The following is a 20,603-nucleotide window of genomic DNA, read 5'->3' on the forward strand; positions in this document are numbered from 1 at the left end:
GTATCGCACTTGTTATAATTATTATCTTTTTATTAAAATCATGTCGTCGTGCAGCGCGGGCGCTATTTTTAACTAAAAATTTAAATTCAGAAGGCTTAAAAACTCTAAAATCAATGTGCTACATGCCCATATTTTTGAAAAATTTAATTTTTATATTCTTTGCAGACATTTTTGGGCGCCATCTTGAATTTATCAAAATGCTCAAGGCTGACAGAGTGACTTAGGGACCTGGAACCACAAAAAAATTTTCAACGTATTTTACTTCCAGCTTTTTCGTCTGGCTTCCAGACTATCAGCTTACAACAAAAACATTTCCGCTCTCCAGTCTTAGTGGTTCATCCCACCTATGAAGGTTTCTGTCTGTTACCATATGATTGAAGCCACGATTCTTGATTTTTTCTTTCTCCTAACTCGAGATGTTTCTTAATCAGTGAGTATGGGATTTCCACTGGAGGATTGAATCCTGTCAGCAGTTGCGTTACTCCAAGCTTGACCAAGTCCCATGAATCGTGCGTTTCAGAACAGCTTTACCTTTCAAGAGCGAGCTCATTGAGTTGAAATAACTTATAGAGCACAATGTGTGCTCTTGAAATTCTCCATATCTTTTTTTATAGCTTCTAAGTGTATGGTGGTAATTGAATAATATAAAAATTAAGAAAGAAAACAGCTTGATTTTTGAAAATGTAAAATGATTTTTAAGGGATGGCCATCCATTTATTCATGTTCAATAAACAATTCAATGAACTATTTACTGAGTCAGGTCATCAAACTCCAGTTCTTGTATCAATTTAGCTTTTAAATGCAGAGAAGCAGATCGTTAGTGAATATTGTCTGGATATTGTAATTTGTAAAGCCGAGTTAAGTTCCAGGACGATGAAATCAGTTGTTAAATTTGAAACTGGTTTAGTAATATTCGTACTAAGGGATAAATTGGGAGCATCTTTTGGGATCTATGTATTATGTCAGCTAACCCTTTAATTCATTCATAAATATAGGTACAAACCTTTATTCCAAGTACTTGAATTCGTGTTGGCATTTGTTTTCTTCTCGGGATTTTTTTTTCCGACAACAAAACGATAAGTGGCGTTGAATCCCGTTCCGTCCAACCTATCATTTGATCGAAAAGTTACTCTGAAGAATTTTTGGTCTGATTCTACATCAAATTCTTTTAGTTGGCCACAGTACCTAGAAAATTTCCTATCTCTCGTCAAGAAATTTGAAAATTCTACGTAGTCGCTGGCGGATACTGCTTCACAACTATAAAAAATAAATTGATATGAATGACAAAAAACAGCAACTTTTTTTTTAATTGTCAATACTATTTTGTTCCACCACGTCTTCGACTACTACTTTCATAGAAGGAGCTGAGGTTAAAATGAAGCAAAAATGTGGATTTTGCCAAAAGAAATCATCTAATGAAGGGAAAAACCTTATAAACTTGTAAAAATATATGTTCAGATCAGCATGGGAATAATTATAATAGGTAGATGTGAAAAATATTTGGCATTTTGAAAATGGGAAAAAACATTGTAATTTCTTATATATTTTAGAAATGTACTTACGGTAAAACTCCCTCAACATCAAAGTAGCTAAAATGTAATTGCACACGTTCAGACATATTTCCATTAAAAAAGTAATGACATTCGGTATCCCTTGGATATAAGCCAGGATAGTTTGGGCTATGAAAATATCCTTCTTTCGATTCGTTACTATTAAATTCAAAGGCACATGGGTAAGTAGACAATTGGGTACCAGTTTTAACACCAAAGTCTGTGAAAAAAAATTAAATGTAAAATGATGATTGAACATTGGGCCAAATTCTTACTGAGTATCTGGACTTCAATGTTCCTGATGTCAATAAGTATGGTAAATACAATTTCAATTGTTTAACAACATGTCTAATGCGAAATTTGGTTGAAACGTTACTTTGAATCCGAATTTACCAAGATCGTAAAGAAAAGACAGACTACTGCTGTAATGATCATGGTGGCTAAGATACCAGGGGACGAGGGTTATAAGAGCAACGAAGAGGTAAATGAAATGGCTAAATAAGTTGTATTAGCACCATTTGATGAACCACAACCCTTCGGCGGCATTGTTAAAACAAGTAATCTCCCATTAAAAAATGTACAAAAGTACAACCGAAATTCATAGCAGAATTGATAAGTAGACGGGAAAACGATCAAGACTGAATAGACATCTTGACAGAGGAAATAATGTAGATATTGTAGGTTAGAGTCCACACTATGTTGCTCGGATAGTTTAATTAAAATGAGATTTGCATTGCTAAGTTCAGGAAAGATAACTATGAGAGGTATTCAAATGCCCTTGAGCTTATAAAAATCATTCAGTCACGTGTATCGACAAATAATGTATAGCCTAAGCAAACAGCCTCGACTGCTTACAGAAGGATAGAAGTGCTGTTATTCTTGACTAACTGAAGGTCATAGTGAAATACTGGCTTATGTCACAGCAGTTTTGGGGAAAATGGGATCCTTTGGCTAGATAAACAGTTAGTTAGTTATGATCAGACCTCTGGCGATTATCGTACCTCTCCATCCCTTTCTATTTCTCATAAATGAAGGATGTAGACTCCAAGTTGATAAGCTGTATAAGAAGAATAAAGTTGGAATATTTAATTTGTTGAGGATGACCTCAATAGATTTGACGTTAGAGACATGGTAAAGTGGATACTACCGAGACAGTCACGAATTAGATTTTTCAGATACAACAAGGTTTCTGAAATATCGTTATACTGAACGTAGTTCCTCTTAGTTACGATTGTAGTGGAAACAAAAGCCGAGCGCTCATACAATGAATCCGTGTATTTAATAAGCGTAATAATGTTACTATTAATATTCTGTTATTTAATAATTTCAGAAGTACTGGCCTTACTCTTGAATTTCTCTCCATAAACATGTTTATTTTTATTTGATGCTCTGATGATATTTTATACTGGGAGTTTGGGATCGTCTAGTAGAAATATAAAGTTAAAACCACCTTCCTCAAGCTCACAAACTTCCAAGATATATTTACTTTTTTTAGTTAGTTTAGTAACTATTTATTTCAGTAGTTTTTAAATAAAGTTTTTAAAATAAGCATTGAACTTATAATGTCAAGAACAGCACGAAACACTTCCATTTTAAAGCTATGGGATAATTTTCATTATTACAAACATGTTTATTGTATATCCTAAAAGATCAACTAAAAATTCGGCAACGTAAGACATAGCGAATAAATTTCTTCAGCGGTGAAATTTAATTACCGATATCTCGGTGAAAAAAAAGAACGTTTCATAACCTTTGGAAAATTGTAAATAGCAAAAAATTGTGTTTTTGAGCTTTCATGTTTTTTTGTATAAATATTTGACGTTGTAAATAAATTCGGGGACCAGCTTTCAGTTTTTCAAGAACAAGTACTACTTGTATATCACTAGTAGATATTATAGAGATTTGTATGAAATAAGAAGTGATTAATAAACAAATAAAAATATGCGTATATTGGTAATTGATATAAGGCAGGTAATTTTATCTGCTTGAAATTAACAGTAACATTTGTAAAAAACAGCTAAATTGTTTTGTTTACTTCCTCATTTAGAAGATATGTTTATTCAGTATCAAATCAAATTATTTGTTCCGTAAGTATCTATAAGTAGTTTTAATTCTTCACCATATTAGTGGAAAGTTTGCTAAACGCACATATCTAGGCTGATCCCTTTGCTTCACCCCTGACCCATTTATGAGCTAAAACAATTATTGATCATCACGTTACATTGCAACCTATCACATATAGACTTACTTAGAAATATAAACTTGTTGAAGCCCACCTACAGTAGAAGCCCGAGCCACTATCATGCAGTTGAACCACCAATAACCGCTACCACACACGAAAATTCCATGTTACCATAATACATGGTACATAATACTGTCGAAATGAACATTAAAATTGTTTGCACGATTGGTACCACAGACGTTAACAGATGCACACAAACAAATTCGAAAAGTCGTCTTTTAATGCACTATAGACAAGAAAAAAAATTTCTTGCATCTTGAAAACAATCGATGAGACAAGAATTCATTACCAAAAAACAAAGTAAGGAGTGAAAATATCGAGTTTAGCACCACCGAATAAAATAAGATAAGGAAGGTCGTATGCTAACCGTATTTTGGGATACTAAGAGCATAATTTAGTAGATTACCTGCAATAACGAACTAAAATTGAAGCTGCTTAGTATGCAAATTTAGTTCCAAAATAAGTGGATCATTCGCTGTATTCTCCAGATTTGTCCCCAGCTCTTTCCAAAAGCATTTGCGTGGTAAACGTAAAATTCAGTCGTTTGCCAAGAAAACTATATTTAAAAATAAAAATGATATATTTGCCAATATTTTTTGTAAGTAAGGTCAAAGGCGGAGCAAATAGATCAGCCCTTGTATTTATTATTGGTATCTCGAGACTTATTGATGTATAAAGTTCTTATGAACTAAAATTTAACTTACTTTCTATAAAGGCATACGTAGATTTGAATCCTCTTGAGTACCTAGATGTGTAGAAACTTTGAAATTCCAGTTTCAGTCGGGGTCCGTTCGACATCACTGGTTTTGGTAAAGTTGTACCACAGAATTTGTCAATTTTTTCTATTCGTCCGTCAATATGTATAAAGACGGTAAGTGAGTCTGAATTATCACAACTATAACAAAATGAACATTGTTAAAACTGAAATGATTTCTAAAATTCTGGAAAAATTCAAAAATGAAAATTCATACGTCATCTTAATTTGCAATTTATGGATATTTTCTCTTAAAATTCAGGTTTAAATCAGGAAATTCGATACAAACTTGAATATGTTTTTTCGAATGCGAACGCTACTTGTAGTGAGTTATTTTAATATAATTCTGTTCAATTTACATTCTTATCATTCCCATGAATGATAATGAAATAAATATCAGTCACTATTAGCGTTTACAAGCGATTGAAATTGAATTATTATATATTAATATTTATCGAAATAAAGACAAATAATGGGGGTTATTGAGTTGCAGCAAAATTTCGTCTCTTGCATTTAAACGTTCAATTGTAAGATTGATACTGTACTTTTAGATGTGGGGATGTTTCATGGAAATGTTTCTCAACAGTTTTGTTGAGTATTTTTATCACTTTTCACTTGATGAAAGATTGAACAAAATGCGGCAAAGAATTCAAAGGATATTCAATCGCAAACATGTAGTTGTTTACAACGTATCTCTTTAGAATCTTCTGCTTGCAATATAAGTAACATATATGGCAGTATCATCTTCTATCATCAAACTTAAATATAGACAAAACAATCTTCATATGTTCCAAGTGGTTTTTGGTAGATATATGCTATTGGAGCATTTCTTATTCCTATTAGTAAAATTCTGTTACTGAAACAATAGACGTTTCAATATGTTTAATATGAAAGTTTAAATACCAAATATTCAAATAAAACAAAATTCAATAATCTAATAACATTTGATTTTATGAAAGCAGTTTAGAAATTATATATTTTTCATTTTGACCAAGGTAGATGAAACGGGGGGTGGTATGATAGAGCAAATGATAGTTATTCGTATTCAAGTTCATCTGGCAAACTACAAAATTCTAATGGTTAATTGTTTCTATCATTGCAGTGGTGATTGAATGTTTTTTGTTTACTCTGTTAATCGGCTTTACTCATATTTCAACAAACGATGTCTGTCTACTGTCTTTTTGTATAAAATGTCGTTTGTAGAAATCCATTGAACTTACTTTTTTGCGTTGCCATTAGGAAGATATAGACTAAAATCGTGGAAGACGATTTGCACTCTTTCTTTACCTCGTCCTTGAAATTCGTAGGAGCAAGTTGTTTTAGCGGGATATGGTGAAGGATAAGACGGACTAATAATTGTTCCATTTCTACTCGTATCGCTACTTATATTTACATCACAATTTGATCCTGGAACAAAACATGGTTGTATTGATTATGATATAATTTATTATGAATGTAGTCCTTGTGGACCAGCGGAATGGTGCTTTGTCTGCCAAATATCAACCAGGATTATCATATCCCTACGAAGATAACGGTCTCTAAAGGGATATTATTATGAATACAATAGGCGATAAAGTATCAGACATATTTTTAGAAGCACTACAAGTATTATTAATCTAACAAATAGATGAATAGGTTCAATTATAATCGAGCAATGTTATTACGGTAGGGCTCTATAGGGTTCTGTTGCCAAATGTACCTCTTTGAAGCTGGGTAATTTGGAGTTCAAAGCTACACATTAGTATTTGGTACTTCAATAGTATTCGACGTGATATTCCTAGCAGACGATTATAATTAGCCAATAGTCATTTGAAATCCGTTTTTATTGCTTATAATTAGCTTTAAATTCGTTCTATGAAAATCTCTGTTTTACAAACTGATGCGAGAAAAATTGGTTGTACTAAGGGGTCCTCCAGAAAGTTTGAAAAAGTAAATTGGGTATACTATTCAAAAAGTGACAAGTTTTCATCAATATGTAAGTTTTATAGCAAAAATACTTTACAAATTTAAAATAGTTTGATATAAGTCAAGTAATAATTTACTTGAAGCAGTTAGCAAATCTAATGCTTTAGAAATCGAAGAAAGTTAATGATATCAACTCATTTGAATATAGATCTTGATGAGTCTAAGTTGATAATTATAATCTATTAATAAACATAATGTTTTCTACAATTATTCATATTTTTTAGGGTATTCTGTTCTAAGACTCTTTGAATTGTTTCTTATTCCATTTATTTACACAGAAATATAAAAAAGTCCCTGTCTGTTACGTTTATTGAGTCTGGGTACTCCGATTTTAAGTTTTTCTATAGTTTTCAATATATCTTAAATCTATGGTCATCTCTCCATTAATATCAGGATGTCCACTGTACCCATTGTAATCGGTGATAGAGTCGATTCATTGTCAAATGTTTCTTCAAACTGGACCGACTCTTGCCTCTGGTCATACTTTCATCTATTTATTGGTAACGTGGATCTGTTCTAGTTCTTTGTATGTTTGGAACAATCCACAAACTTCTCAATATAATATATCTGATTACCGCCTTTATTAGATTATATTAGATTAGATAGGATAGGGTATAAATGTTGTGAATCGACCTCTATAACAGTTTGACCTATTGATCTATTTTGTACCCTGGACTGTTTACCAGTCAGGTAGCAACGACTTTGTAAAAGTAGATCATTGCCCGCCTAGATTATGTTAAATAGTAAAAAAAATCTGCCTTTGGTCGTACCGTTTCGTTAGTGTCGCAATTATTAAAGCTTTTTAGTTATTTTTTAAAAAAGTACGTGTTTCAATTTTACATAATTATGAGAGGTTATTCGCTATCAAAATGCTAGTTATTTCGAAAAGTAATATATCCGAAAACATGTCATAATGACTATAATTTCGTTTTTACCGTATTGCGACGATTGAGTTCACGGAACTGTTTAATCAGTTTTTGTAGTTTTATGTCTACTATAAAATTGTAAACTCAACATTCAACGAATTTCTGTTGGTCAAATTCATCTCTGTAGAATACTGGAGGCGATAGAACAGAACACAAATCTATTTCTTTTAATATTAGATATTTCTGTTGGAACGTATCAGAAATTTGTTGTCTACTTTTATTAGCAGTCATTGCTTTGTCGCCTTATATAAAATGGGCGTAATTTATTTAAAAGTGTTACTGTTAAACTTGGCCTATATAGATATTGCATCAAGTTTAAAAACAAAACTTCTTAATAAACAGTCCACCTATTTGCGAAACGGAAGTATTATATGTACCTGACGTTTAACTGAATATGAAGTTGTCTCTTAATAAATGATTTAAGACTATAATCGGGCTGGTCGGTAGTGAGAATGATAAAAAACGCGTGATCGGCTCATGGGATGCTAGTGGTACCTTTTATAACGATTCGTATTGGCTGAAGCAATGTCTGAGAAAGTCAAGTTCACACAGCTGCACGTTACATAAATTTATTATTATTATATTCTAAAAATTTTATATTAATAATTATTTTAAGCTTTTGTTTTATTATTTTATTTATTTACTTTGATAAAAATTAAAAATTAAACTACATTTCTAACATGCGCTTTTACAGTAAGAATTATGTGACTGTATAATAGCGCATGTTAAACATGTACTTTAATTTTTATTATTCTTTAATATGTGGTATTATAGTTATGTTATACATTGACTATCCTCTATTTTGAAATAAATTTTATTGTTAAAAGTGGCTGTGATATTCATGGAACTAAATTTAAACTGTCTATTTACGTTATTCAATCTGAAGAACAATCATTTCTAAACGCGTCATTGCTTTAATACTCATTTTGACAAAATGCATCTGAGCCACCTTACCATTGTGAATTCAACCCAATTGAACTCATATGGGCACAAATCAAAGGTGAGGTGGCAAGGAAAAACACAACATTTAAAATTAGTGATGTCCAAACTTTATTTACTAAAGCTTTAAATAATTTTATCCAAACCAATTGGAGTAAGGCAATCCAACATATCCGTTTTTTTCGAAATAAAATTGATAATTTAATGGAAAAACAAGTGGAACCTCTAATAATAAATTTAAGAGTGATTCGTCCTCGTCGGAGTCAGATTCCGATTTAGATTAAAATAAAAATTCATCCTCTCTTATATCCCTCTCAACAACTTTTTTGAAAACAAAGAATTTATTCAGGAAAGGACCTTGTGTTGTTTATAAAGATTATTATTATTTATATCGTTTTGTATGAATTTACTTTATAACCTTTGATTCGTCTTTCTTTCTTAGATATTACTTTAGAGTATTACATTTTTATTTAATATACCATAAATTTGAAAAACCGTCTAGCTATCTAAGGTTAGGGAAAACAAAATTACGATTAAAATAATAATAATAATAATAATAATAATAATAATATATATATATATATATATATATATATATATATATATATATTTGTAGATACTTTAAAAAAAATAAAAAAATTAAGGCAACGTGTGAAATATGTAGATATAACATTTAGTAGTTAACTAAGTGAACGAATATTTTAATGTAAGAATGCTATGCAATTGATAAATAAAAGTATTATTTATATGATATGATATTAAAATAAAGTATTTAAAATTCAAATAAAAATGTTGTGTATGGTGTGATTCAGGCTTACAATTTCTCTCTCACGCACTATGCACGTGATTACTCTCTGTAATGAGCGGCCAGATTATAGTTCGAATGGAAAATAAAGATACCGCCTAAATGCTTACGTTCCTGTTATAGCTATACTGTTGCCACAAACAAAACAATAGACTTTAAAAAAGAGTTCGTCGCAGTACGAAGACTACCTAAGTGTATTGATCCAATTTAGTTAACTAGAGAAAATAAAAATAATTGAATTTGAAATTTTACGCTTTATATTAGGAAAAAATGTGTTTTTAAATCTTGGTTTTGTCAAAAGGAATGTTAAACTGATGATTACGTTAAATAGTCACGTGTACGAGATTATTTGGTGATTAATATCATGATAACTGCTGTCATAATTAAAATATAATTTTTTCCCTTTTCAAGACCTTTTTTGTATATCAAAGAAATATCATAATGTTGTAAATAATTTCTTACAAAAACTATTAAAAAATATTGCACAAATTTTCTTAAGGTTAAGACTATTCTCTACCAAGACGTGCGAAGAAGCAGTTTAAAATTTCAAAATGTATGAAATAAAAACCAATTTGAACTTACAAAGGCAGCTAATCTGAACAAATTGAGTTGATCACTCAATTTGATTTCACACTAGGCAGGGCCGCATTCAAGACCATTTGCAATAAAAGCTGAAATAGTTTAGAGAAGAAGTATTTTGATTTTTATAAAGGTTTGTTTATTTAGTTTTTCAATAGATTAGCATTAAAAATTGACCTTTTAAAAAGATTTGGAAAAATTATTCTCATGAAAGTACATTTCCAAAAATCACGGAAATCATGAAGGATTAAGTAATTACGATGGAACTTAAAAATTTGTGAAGAATGGAGTAATTACCAGCAGTGCCAATGCCATATCATTTTTTTTTTCGGCTTCAGATATGTTACATCGGTAACAATGGTTAAGGGGTAGTAGATGCTCTGGTCACCCGATTTGCATAACTGCGCAAAACGGGTGATAGAATGACGCGTCGGCGACTCAAATTGTAATTTTGCTCAATCGGAATAAATAGAAGTTTTTGGCGACGATATATGACAATAGATTGAATATGGATCTATTAGTACAGTCTTTAATCAAAGACATCACCAGCAGAGTGAACTACAGTTTGTGAAACCCACCCAACGCAACAAAAAACTCGAACATCAGCTGGTAAGCGTATGTTGTCGTTATTTTGAGATGTGCATGGTGTTTTGTTCATCGACTATTTTGACAAACTATCAACAGTGTATAGGGTCCAGAAATAAAAAATTATGTATATAAAAAAGTATTAAAAAGTGTTTATTATTTGAAACATGTCTCTATGCATGGTATTTTGAAATCAAAATAATAATTATTCTCTAATGTCTAATTCTCCAGGTTGCCCAGTTAATGGTATCCTTGATGCATTTTTTTTATTTCAAACATATAACTGTTTAGTCAGTGTTTGGCCAGCAGATACATTCACATTCACGGTGAACAAAGCCGTGGATATCCAATAAAAAACGATCATCATTGTCTTAAGTTGCGACTTGGACATATTCGCTGTTGTTGGACGTTCCCTACCTCTTTCTACCAATCTAGCCTCCGACTTTGTTTACGGATGTCGAAGTAATACTCGAATACCTCGGTCTCATCTCCAGTGACTGCTCTGAATGCGGCACAACAAATTCTTGCTAAGCGAATTTGTTTTAGTTCATAGGTGAGAACTTTTGATACCATCTTTACGCAAATCTTTTGCATGTTTAAATCCTTGTCTAGGATTGCCGGGTGTTTCCTTTGTTAGTATTAAACTCATCAGACAACAAACGAATGGATGGGTGCAAGTCGGATGAAAATCAATGTACACAGATGGTCGAAATTCACGGCAGTATGGCTAGTAGAGCTCTTTCAGGTGGATCGTTTTTTGCTGGTTCACGTCCCATTTGAACTTCTTCACCCATCAAACAGGCGTATTTTTGACTTGTTTCCATACACTGAGAGCAGTTTGAGAAGGACCGAGTATGACACCACTAAAAACAGAATAATACGCACAAAAGACAAACCACACATGCAATCGACTTCAAGTTTGAAATAAAACTAGAAGGAAGAGCCCCTTTGCTAGACAGATGTAAACTAAATGACGTTGAGCTGCTATTTTTCTACTTTCGACTAATATCCCGAAACTTAATTGCTACACCTTGTATATCTAAGATACCCCAATTGTTATTGATATTGATCAGTTAATATGATTCGTGTTAATAATTTCCGATACATAAATTGTGTAATTTCGCTATGCCACTTCCTATATACCCGTATTGGACCTAATAAACATTATTTTCAATGATCATTTACAGTTTTCAGTTATTTGGTCATTATACTGTCTATTATACTCTAAGCGTCGATAAATATAATTTCTGTGGGACATTATTTGTTTGAAAATTCCAGCAAAAGAGACAAAAAATACAATAATACATATCCGCTATTGTACTCGTAGTTGTTAGATAAATAACTTTGTTTAAGCATACTATAAATTTTGAAAGTAATGGGAAACAGGAGATATTATGAACTTGTTGCCATAGTTTTATTTTACACAGAAAATTTTATATAAATCGATAGAATAGTGAGAATACTATAAAATTGGTTTTACAGGAAAAGTGGTATTAACAAAAATATGCAAAATCGAATGAGATTACGATTTATACTCTGACATATAATAAATTACAAATGGTATTCTTATCTTCTGAAACGAATTCTTTGTGTGTGATACTTTTGGAGAATAGTTACATATTAACATTTTCGTGATTCTTCACTTTACAGTTTTTCAATTCTTCTAATTGTCAGTTTCAGAATTATTTTCAAAGAATTAATAACAATGATCGAATGAATGAAATCGGAACCTCAGTTGTTGCAATGTTTTTGCAATATTCTTCATGTAATTGAATTCGAACGAAGTAATTATTGAATTACTTAGTGCTAGTAATAATTACTACCAAATGCTAAGAATTATTCAATGGGAAATTGAAATATTAAAAGGAAATTGTTACATTCAGTACAGATATGTTTTATGAAGTTTTGGAGAATCTATTCTGGATGATTGGTAAAATGTGATGGAAGTTTGGAAGCGTTCCAATTTTTTTTTGAAAATTTGACTTTTAATACGATTCAGATCATTATCATTATTAATAATAATCTCAATCTTAGAAAAATAACAGGTATTTTTAACACCAACTTAAATATTAAACCTTTATAAAATCTGGTTATAAATAAGACATCAGATTACGATGTCTCCAGACAGAAATTTCTGCCGTTCGGCAGGACAAATTTGAAGCTTTGTAATGAACTTCAATTTATAAATTACAAATTATATTGATATACAAAGTGTTCCAGGACTTAATACAAAAAAATCGGGAGTGAGTAAATGACGTGAATAGGCCAGTCTTGTTGGATAATCTTCTACTTCCATGGCATGGACTTTCTGGATGTGAGAGAGGTAAAGACGCTGCTCCTGGAGAATCCTTTGAATAGTTGTCAATGTAACGTTAAATTTTAGTGAAATTTTGCGAACGCTAGTTATGGGATCATCAACTGAATCTAATGCATTTTGCTCTAAAGCTGGTGTTATAGTATAGTTCGTTGTTCATTTTCGCCACCATTTTTTGGTAGGAAAATTCCTAAAATATCATTTTATAAAAAATAATGAAATCTAGTTTACTTAATTTATGTAGAAAAACCTCTTTCCAGTAAGCTGCTATTAACCCTAACAAAATACAAAATTCTGGCTTCTGCCGAGTTACCAGAAGTCAAACCATACATCAAATGCATGTCGGCATATTCACTAAAGGTAAATTCTACCATATTGAAACTGTAAATACGATGTGATAATTATTGATGAGAGGTTTTGAAAAGATTGACAGCAGACTAACATTAACAAATTAAGTCGCTTGAAATTTTTAATTGAATATCACGTACTAGCTTATTTGAGTATAGCCTACTAGATGTAAAATAATTATTATCTCTTTTTCCTTATGCCAATAATATGTTCATCGATAGTATATAGTACAAATGTTTATTTATTTATTCTCCAATAAATGTTTCATTGTATTTTCAATAAATAATTTTTACAATTTATGATAAGTTTCTTCAGAATATCTCCTTATGACGAACGGTTTCTTTGGCATGTACAACGATATAAAAAAGTTTTTTCTATGTCCCGGAACACTCCGTATAAGACGTTAATTATTTTGTTATTGCTACAGCTTTTAAACTGAAGGATCCAAATACATATATCAAAGTACATAAATTATAAATGCGTAGGATTTTATTAAGATCACAACTTCGAGAAACAATGCAATCATTTATCCCATATGAGTAATCATCAAAGTTTGTTCATCTTCCATATGTTTCACAATTAACAACAAACCTACCTTTTAGTGATAAATGTTTTGCGGTGTATTCCAAACTATTAATCTTAATATATTCCTGTCTTGAAAGTTATCATTAAGCATTCAATTTTCATATTAGAATTCCACATACCTCGAAGTGAAATGATGTCATAGTTTCATGGAATTCGGCATAGTTATTTTACACTTGCATTTAATACCAGGAAATCATTTAATTTGTTATCTAGACTGCAAGAATAAAACTAATAATAGTAATAACGTCAAATCTCATGTTATTGAACAGTTTCAGTGCAGAGTAGGTTCCAAATTGCCCTACTGATTAAGCTAAGGTAGAAGTGTACTGTGTCAATCTACCAAATTAAAAAATGTGTCCGCTATAGATGGCAATCAAATTGGGCATCTAGTCGGAGCTATATTAACTGAGCCACTAATCCCTAATTTGAGAATAATTATCTGCCTGGTTGTATAGTAAAAAAAACATGAAAGAGATATTATTTAATATACTCCTATTGAACACGTTTGTTTCAGTGATGTTCTAATTTATGGAATCCTTCTCACCTAAGTAAAGTCTGGTGAATAGAGCAGATGTTCCCTTCGTACTTAAGTTTACTGATGTTGTTTTGAACTGTGTGAGAGGGAGTGTATTTTTGAATAAAATTTACATGCACTCTGTACAAAAGAATACAATATTACTATCCGATTGGAGGTAATTTACTGGCAAAAGATTGATGCTAACACCTTGTTGCCAGATTTGTAAACTCTTATCTACTTTATATTCGTAGTGTTGAGTTCTTCGTAGCCTCTTGTTTTGTTTTGATTTGTTCTGATTTTCAAAAGTTTTCCAAATGTATTCTGGTTTGTTCCAGTGTTAGAAATGCGACACCCTTTTTGCACACATCTTTCTGTAGCACAAGATGTCATCCACCGCAAAGAAAACTGTATTAAAAAATCCCTTGTAGTTAAAATATTCAGTACCACTATTAATTGATGATGACAAAACGACTAAGATCAAGAAGCTAGGAAAATGCATCTGGAAACGCATAAAATCAGAATCAAAGGTATTCGAAATCCCTCTGCTACTCTCCCAAAAGAAAGAAAAGATACAGAAAAAGTTCTTTCCACTATGAAAGATTCAATGATGTAATACATCAGTGACATGCCAAATAAAATCTTTACTCATTTACGCTGTTCGCATATTTTTTCATATTTTTAATGATTATGATAACAACCGAAGCAACAAGTGAACACAAAATAAATTAATCTGTTATTCTAGGAGGCTCTAAAAGCTACCACATAAACATAACTAATTAACGGATTACATTCCTCTGTATTTTCGATTCAGCACATTTCATAAGATTGGTGGTACTTTGTTATTAGACGATTATCGTTAGTTCTTGTTAAATTTAATCCCTTACTGACTTACGTATTAGAGTTTGAAGTTACATTATGCAATTATATAGGTTTATGTATGTATACTGTATACAGTATGAATATGGTGAATTTAAACTGCTATATAGCTCCTACGTGTATACCAACATTATTAAAGCAAACAGAAAGAAAATGCGCAAGCTGTTATTAATAATTTCGTTTGTAGTTTGTAGGCATATGCATAGAAAATTAACGTTGTATTATATTATAAAATGTGAATTTTATAAAAATTTATCAACGAAACGATTTGTGTGATTAGACTTTGAGTACGGTAATATGTATTAAAGGTGAAATTCGAAAAAAATAAAGATGGAAGCGATTAGGCAACATTCTATATTTTATGTTACGCCCAGCTATTTGGGCTTTGTATTTCGTACGTTACTCGTCTATTTTTAATCTTAAATGTAAATTTTTTTTGACCATTTCGATGTTCATCAATTACCTTTTCCAACCTAATATTTAATCTTTGTAGAGTACTGCAGATTCTGTGAGTTATAAGAGGAAATTTCTTGCTGAATGCAAGTTACTACAGAATTTTAAGGCTTGATAGTTGCGGAGAATAAGGAAACTTGCTTAATCTGAATCCAGCGAATGATCTAAAAATTATTGAAGGATCAGAAATAAAAGAACTACTAGTTAGAAGATAGGGCTCTGAAAGTGAGTGGAAGAAATTATTCAGGATTTAGTGAATCATCCCCCTATCAAGCATTAGGCTAAATGTGTCTCTGAAAATTCTTCAGTACAAAGAAACTAGAGCTTCAGATCTGAAAAATTGAGCCGTTGCATGGAGGGGTTTTCGTTATTTAAAATACATTTTTTACTTTCAAAATACTACACTGAAATTTTAATTTTGTACAGAATCGATATCTTATGTTTTTCTCAAATTCAATAGAAGTAAAAGTAAAAAAAATATTTTTTAACACGTTTATATTAGCTTCATTTGTATGTGGGTTTGTTTGTTTGTAACTATCATTTGGACTAAGAGCAAGTAGCTTATTAGATAAAAAATCACTTCGACAATCTTACCAACTACAGCGTTATGGTTAGCTACAAGTTTACAGGTGCAAACAGCGTTACTAACGTGTCGGTTTGTATCAACCTGAAAATAATAATTCTATAATTTTTCTTATAAATAAATAAAAAAATTTCCTATTTTTCTCATTTAGCGCAATAAATAATTGTTTATTTCACTTTTATACTTACAGAAATTGTCACATCATAAAGATTTGATACACTTGTCTGTGGCACAAATTTACCGGTTATGACAGTTCTAATTTTTTGTCTTTCTCATCGTTCTGGCCATGTATTATATTATTGACTAAAGGTTGAAATCCATGTTTTATTATTTTTTCCAATGTTGCAACTTTTTTTAATGTCATTAAATATTAGTTTTGATCCCACTATGATCCCCTATAGTCCGTAAATAAACGGTCTATGAAATACCATATTTTTTACATACAGGGTGACGCGTAAAATAGTTTTTTATTTTTTTTTGTATCAAGGTAGGAACATAATTATGATTTTCAGTCTTTATTGAACGATAAACTATATATTGAGATAAGAAAACAGTAAAGGTAATGTATTTTATTTTTTTTGTTATAGGAAAGATCCACCATAATTTTAAACGGGAAATGACCTGCATTTTGTCGTATAAAATTAGAAACATTTTGGATATACATTTCTGAATCTTTTTTATTTTCACTTTAATGTCGAAGCGTGAAAAATTGATCTGATATTGTGACTTATATTTCAGTCGTCGTTATTTTTTAAATTACACTCTCTGAAAATGTATCTTAAAAGAATTTTCTCTCTTGCAGGAAATTCAATCTGTTTGAGAGTATTCTTGGTATCGTTTCATTAATTTTTAAATCAGTGTGCGTATACTTCTTCTGTAAATAATCCAATTGAATTGTAAATCGATGGATTGTCTCCAGATGAAAAACATTAGGGTGGATGTATAGTTTTTTGGTAGCTCGTAACCCACTACTTTATCCATTATAAATGAAGAATATTATTAAAAATTTTTGGTTGTGGTGGATTTCTAATAGATAAAATCAAATCGGATTCTCTTAAATTGAGCAGATTGCTTACATTTATGTCCGAAGTTGATTTGGAGAAATAATCAGAAATTGCTAGGATTTTGAAGGATAACGGTGTTCCTTTATGATAGCATGAATCGTAATTATGATAAAAAGCTAACTAAAAATTGTCTCCAGATTATATTATTATTATTGCTTGAATTTAGCGACTATCATCGGAAAGAATAATGAATAATGCAGTTCAAAGGAAAACCCACAAAAATACTATTTTTTCGTCCATTATCTCAAAGAATTACTTCAAAATAACTTTCCGCTTTCCAAGAACTGTTACGATTCCTCTTTCTGCAGACCAGTGTAATAGTGGAAGCATATTTTATTTTTTTACTAACATGTTTTGAATTCATACATTTGTAACTTAAACTCCTCGACTCCCCAGAAAATAGTATTCGGCACCAGTTAACGTATATTTAAGACGGAATGAAAATAAAAGTGAAGGAAAAGGTGGAAAAGTTTAAAACACATTTGAAATAATAAATATAAAAATTTTCAGCAAATAACGAATTAAAGTTATAAAATTCGCACTAGTTGCGCATCCAGATACTTGCACAACAAGTACAAAGCAGTTATAAATTGAAAACAGATTTGTTGGAGAAGATGTTTCTGTAGGAAGATGTTTTTAATGTAGTAGTGCACCAAAATTTACTTCGTTTCAACCTTTGGTGGGCGTTATAGATAGAGGACGTTTTAGAATCGGCACTGAGATTTTATTGAACTAAGTGGAGTCGACAGGATTCCGACCAACGGAATATGAAAAACATTTGCAGATAAACGTGATAGGCCGATTGGCATGTTACACATTGTTAGTTATTATTATCCAAAAAAGCTCCATAAGAATTTTCCATTGTTTGGAGCACCAACGAAACAATTTATTCGTCACATGTTATCGTCTTTTTCAATAAATATCAAGTTGAGTGTTCAAATGTGAGAATTTTAAGCACCATAACTTATAGATTCATAATCAACTCGTGAATTTTCAGCCATAAATTAATGGTTAGATGGAATCAAAATCGATTTTTAATATCGTCATCCGGTTTTAACGGATAGGCGACTAATACGTGAAATATTAAGAAAGTCTCCTCAGTCATTTAGAAACGTCTAAACTACCTAAACGCGTGCATGCATCTCTTAAAACATTTAAATTTATATAGAGGTTTTTCCACAGTTCCATGAAAATTTTTGAAACAACTAGTTTTTCTACTAATACACTTCCGAATAGGGGCAAAGGTTGAACTGACTTCAATACAGAAGCAATAAATTCGAAAGGATTTATGATAATACCTAACGGTTGCACCCCATCTGTATTTTGGTCAGTTGCGTTATATAGGTACTAAGTTACGTGGTATAGATCGACTGTCATTGTTTTGGTCTTCAACTGTTTCAAATATTACCTCGCATTGAAATGCGTAAATTGTTGTACTACAATTGCTTGGAGTAGTGTTTTATTTTATTATTATTAACAGCTTATATCTCGTTAAACTCACAACCATATTTAAAACTACCAACAGACGAGGACGGTTTGACGGAGAGTGAATTTTCAGAGGTTTTTCAAATGCAACCTTTCGCAGTATGACGATCCTGGACGTTCAGCACCATCAGTGTCAGTGTTTATATGGCCAATTTGAAAGCATCTGACCACTTACCAAATATCCAATGGCATAGAATAATATTTAAGAAGCTTTTCTATGGTTTCTCTAATTGTTATTCCACGAAAAATAATGTTTAATTAACCTTCGAAATTATTTTTTCCTCGGATATATAGAACAAACCTTTTTATTAAGTTCATGTAAAATTTTTAAAAATTACATTAGAAACATGCGGTAAATTAATAGTATAATCACCATACAAAAGGGCTCACTCTTCCGACAAACTGCCCTCGCATATTACCCGCTCTATAGAATGTTGTTTTTGATAACTAAGTTTGCTCCGATATAGAAGTACTTATATTTGTTTCCAATTTATTTTTCGCTTTGAAATAACCTTTTAGATAGAATCAGATAATGAACATTTGCATTTTGAAGGTTTTCCGATGAAACTTCATTTCAGAAGAAATTGCCGTTTAAAGGCAATTAAGAGCCAAACCGAAAGATTATTGAATACTTAGAGTACAGTGAAATTACATTAGGAAATTGAGAGTGTTCTGAAAATATTATAGATAAGTCTGATTTATTCGTTAATAGATTTTTTTTAATTTTCAATAGTTTTCTCACTCTAATATAATATAAAAAACAAAATGGTGTTAAAAATCAACTATATCATCATAATCAGCCAGCTTTGTTTACGTTTACGAATAATTTGGTCATCAACATAGTTGACTGGAGGTGATTTATATCACCATATCTTACATAAAGAATCGGTAATTGTTAGTCGACTGATAGAGCTAATTAGATCCCGAATTTAGATATTTAGTTGTAACTTTGAAACCGTTGGTGATATTCATACTGAACACACTCTTTATTACCACTAAGCGAACACATTATCAGTCGCGTATTTCGGTAACCATGTTATCGTCCTCAGACACCGAAGGTAAACTATTTTCTATAACCTTTTAACAGCGGTTATATTTCACAAATTTACTCATTCAACAAATATTTACTTAATAAAATTTTCTAATCCGACAATAGAAGTACTTCGGAATTCTTGCCTGAAGTTAACGCTTAGATGTATTTTTTTGTATGGAGGAATTTGATTTTAAAGTTGTATTTGAAAAACTGACTTCCACTAGTTATATCACTTCATTTTTAATCTAGCCGATGAAAACTGAGTTGAAGTTGAAAACATGAGCATTATAAGAGTTCTTGATAGCTTGCAGAAAATCCTATAATTCTATCTATCTATGTTGATTGGATTACTGGGTATTTTTTTATTTGAAATTGATTTAATTGGTTCAATAGCTTTGGACTTTAGTGAAAATTCACCATAAGATTCAATGTTTTTTCAATTAAACCTTGTTTTATTATAATTTTATTTTTTTATTTCAAAACAAATCTGACAAAGCTGTTATGTATCAAAAGTAAAATATTTTCATGTTTTTTTTCAACTATGAATAGTGTTTATAGATTAATCATGAAATATATGTAAAAACATAACAAAATACATGAAGCAGTTTACATCAAACTTTTTTGACTCTTTTTTAAAGTTTTCAAACTTTTCAAATATGCTAGATTGAAAAACTGCGCTTCAAAATAATAGATTAGAAAATGAGTTTACAAAATAGTTCAAAAATAAATTTTCGATTTCAAAATACCGTCTCCATCAGTTTTTAATTATTCGAAAACGTATAGAAATCTCTTACTACTTACTAAAAAGTTTGGAAAGTATGTTTTTTTTAAATAAAATATCTATATCCTGTTGCTGCTGTTCAATTTTGTGAAAAATTTATATTCTGAGGTATAACTTTAATCCTGTTTGGAAGATCTCCGCATTTCTTATTATTACATTTTTTAACAATCGATTTCGTCTTGCAGTTTGATAATTTCATACTGTAATAACTGAAGCATA

The 20,603-nt window shown here is 30.9% G+C and overlaps 1 protein-coding gene across 1 annotated transcript in view; it reads right to left on the minus strand.

Moving 5' to 3' along the window:
• The window catches only part of LOC130451359 (suppressor of lurcher protein 1), a 218,854-nt gene that overhangs the window by 1,608 nt on the left and 196,643 nt on the right, over window positions 1-20,603 (minus strand). The window contains exons 10-13 of the mRNA XM_056790332.1: window positions 5,767-5,953; window positions 4,497-4,687; window positions 1,563-1,770; window positions 1,004-1,257 (exon numbers count right to left, since the gene is read on the minus strand). Of these exons, the coding sequence (XP_056646310.1) occupies window positions 1,004-1,257; window positions 1,563-1,770; window positions 4,497-4,687; window positions 5,767-5,953 (840 nt within the window). The remainder of the gene's footprint in view (window positions 1-1,003; window positions 1,258-1,562; window positions 1,771-4,496; window positions 4,688-5,766; window positions 5,954-20,603) is intronic.

Source organism: Diorhabda sublineata, chromosome X (genome assembly GCF_026230105.1).
Source record: "Diorhabda sublineata isolate icDioSubl1.1 chromosome X, icDioSubl1.1, whole genome shotgun sequence".
In the NCBI taxonomy this organism is placed as follows: domain Eukaryota; kingdom Metazoa; phylum Arthropoda; class Insecta; order Coleoptera; family Chrysomelidae; genus Diorhabda; species Diorhabda sublineata.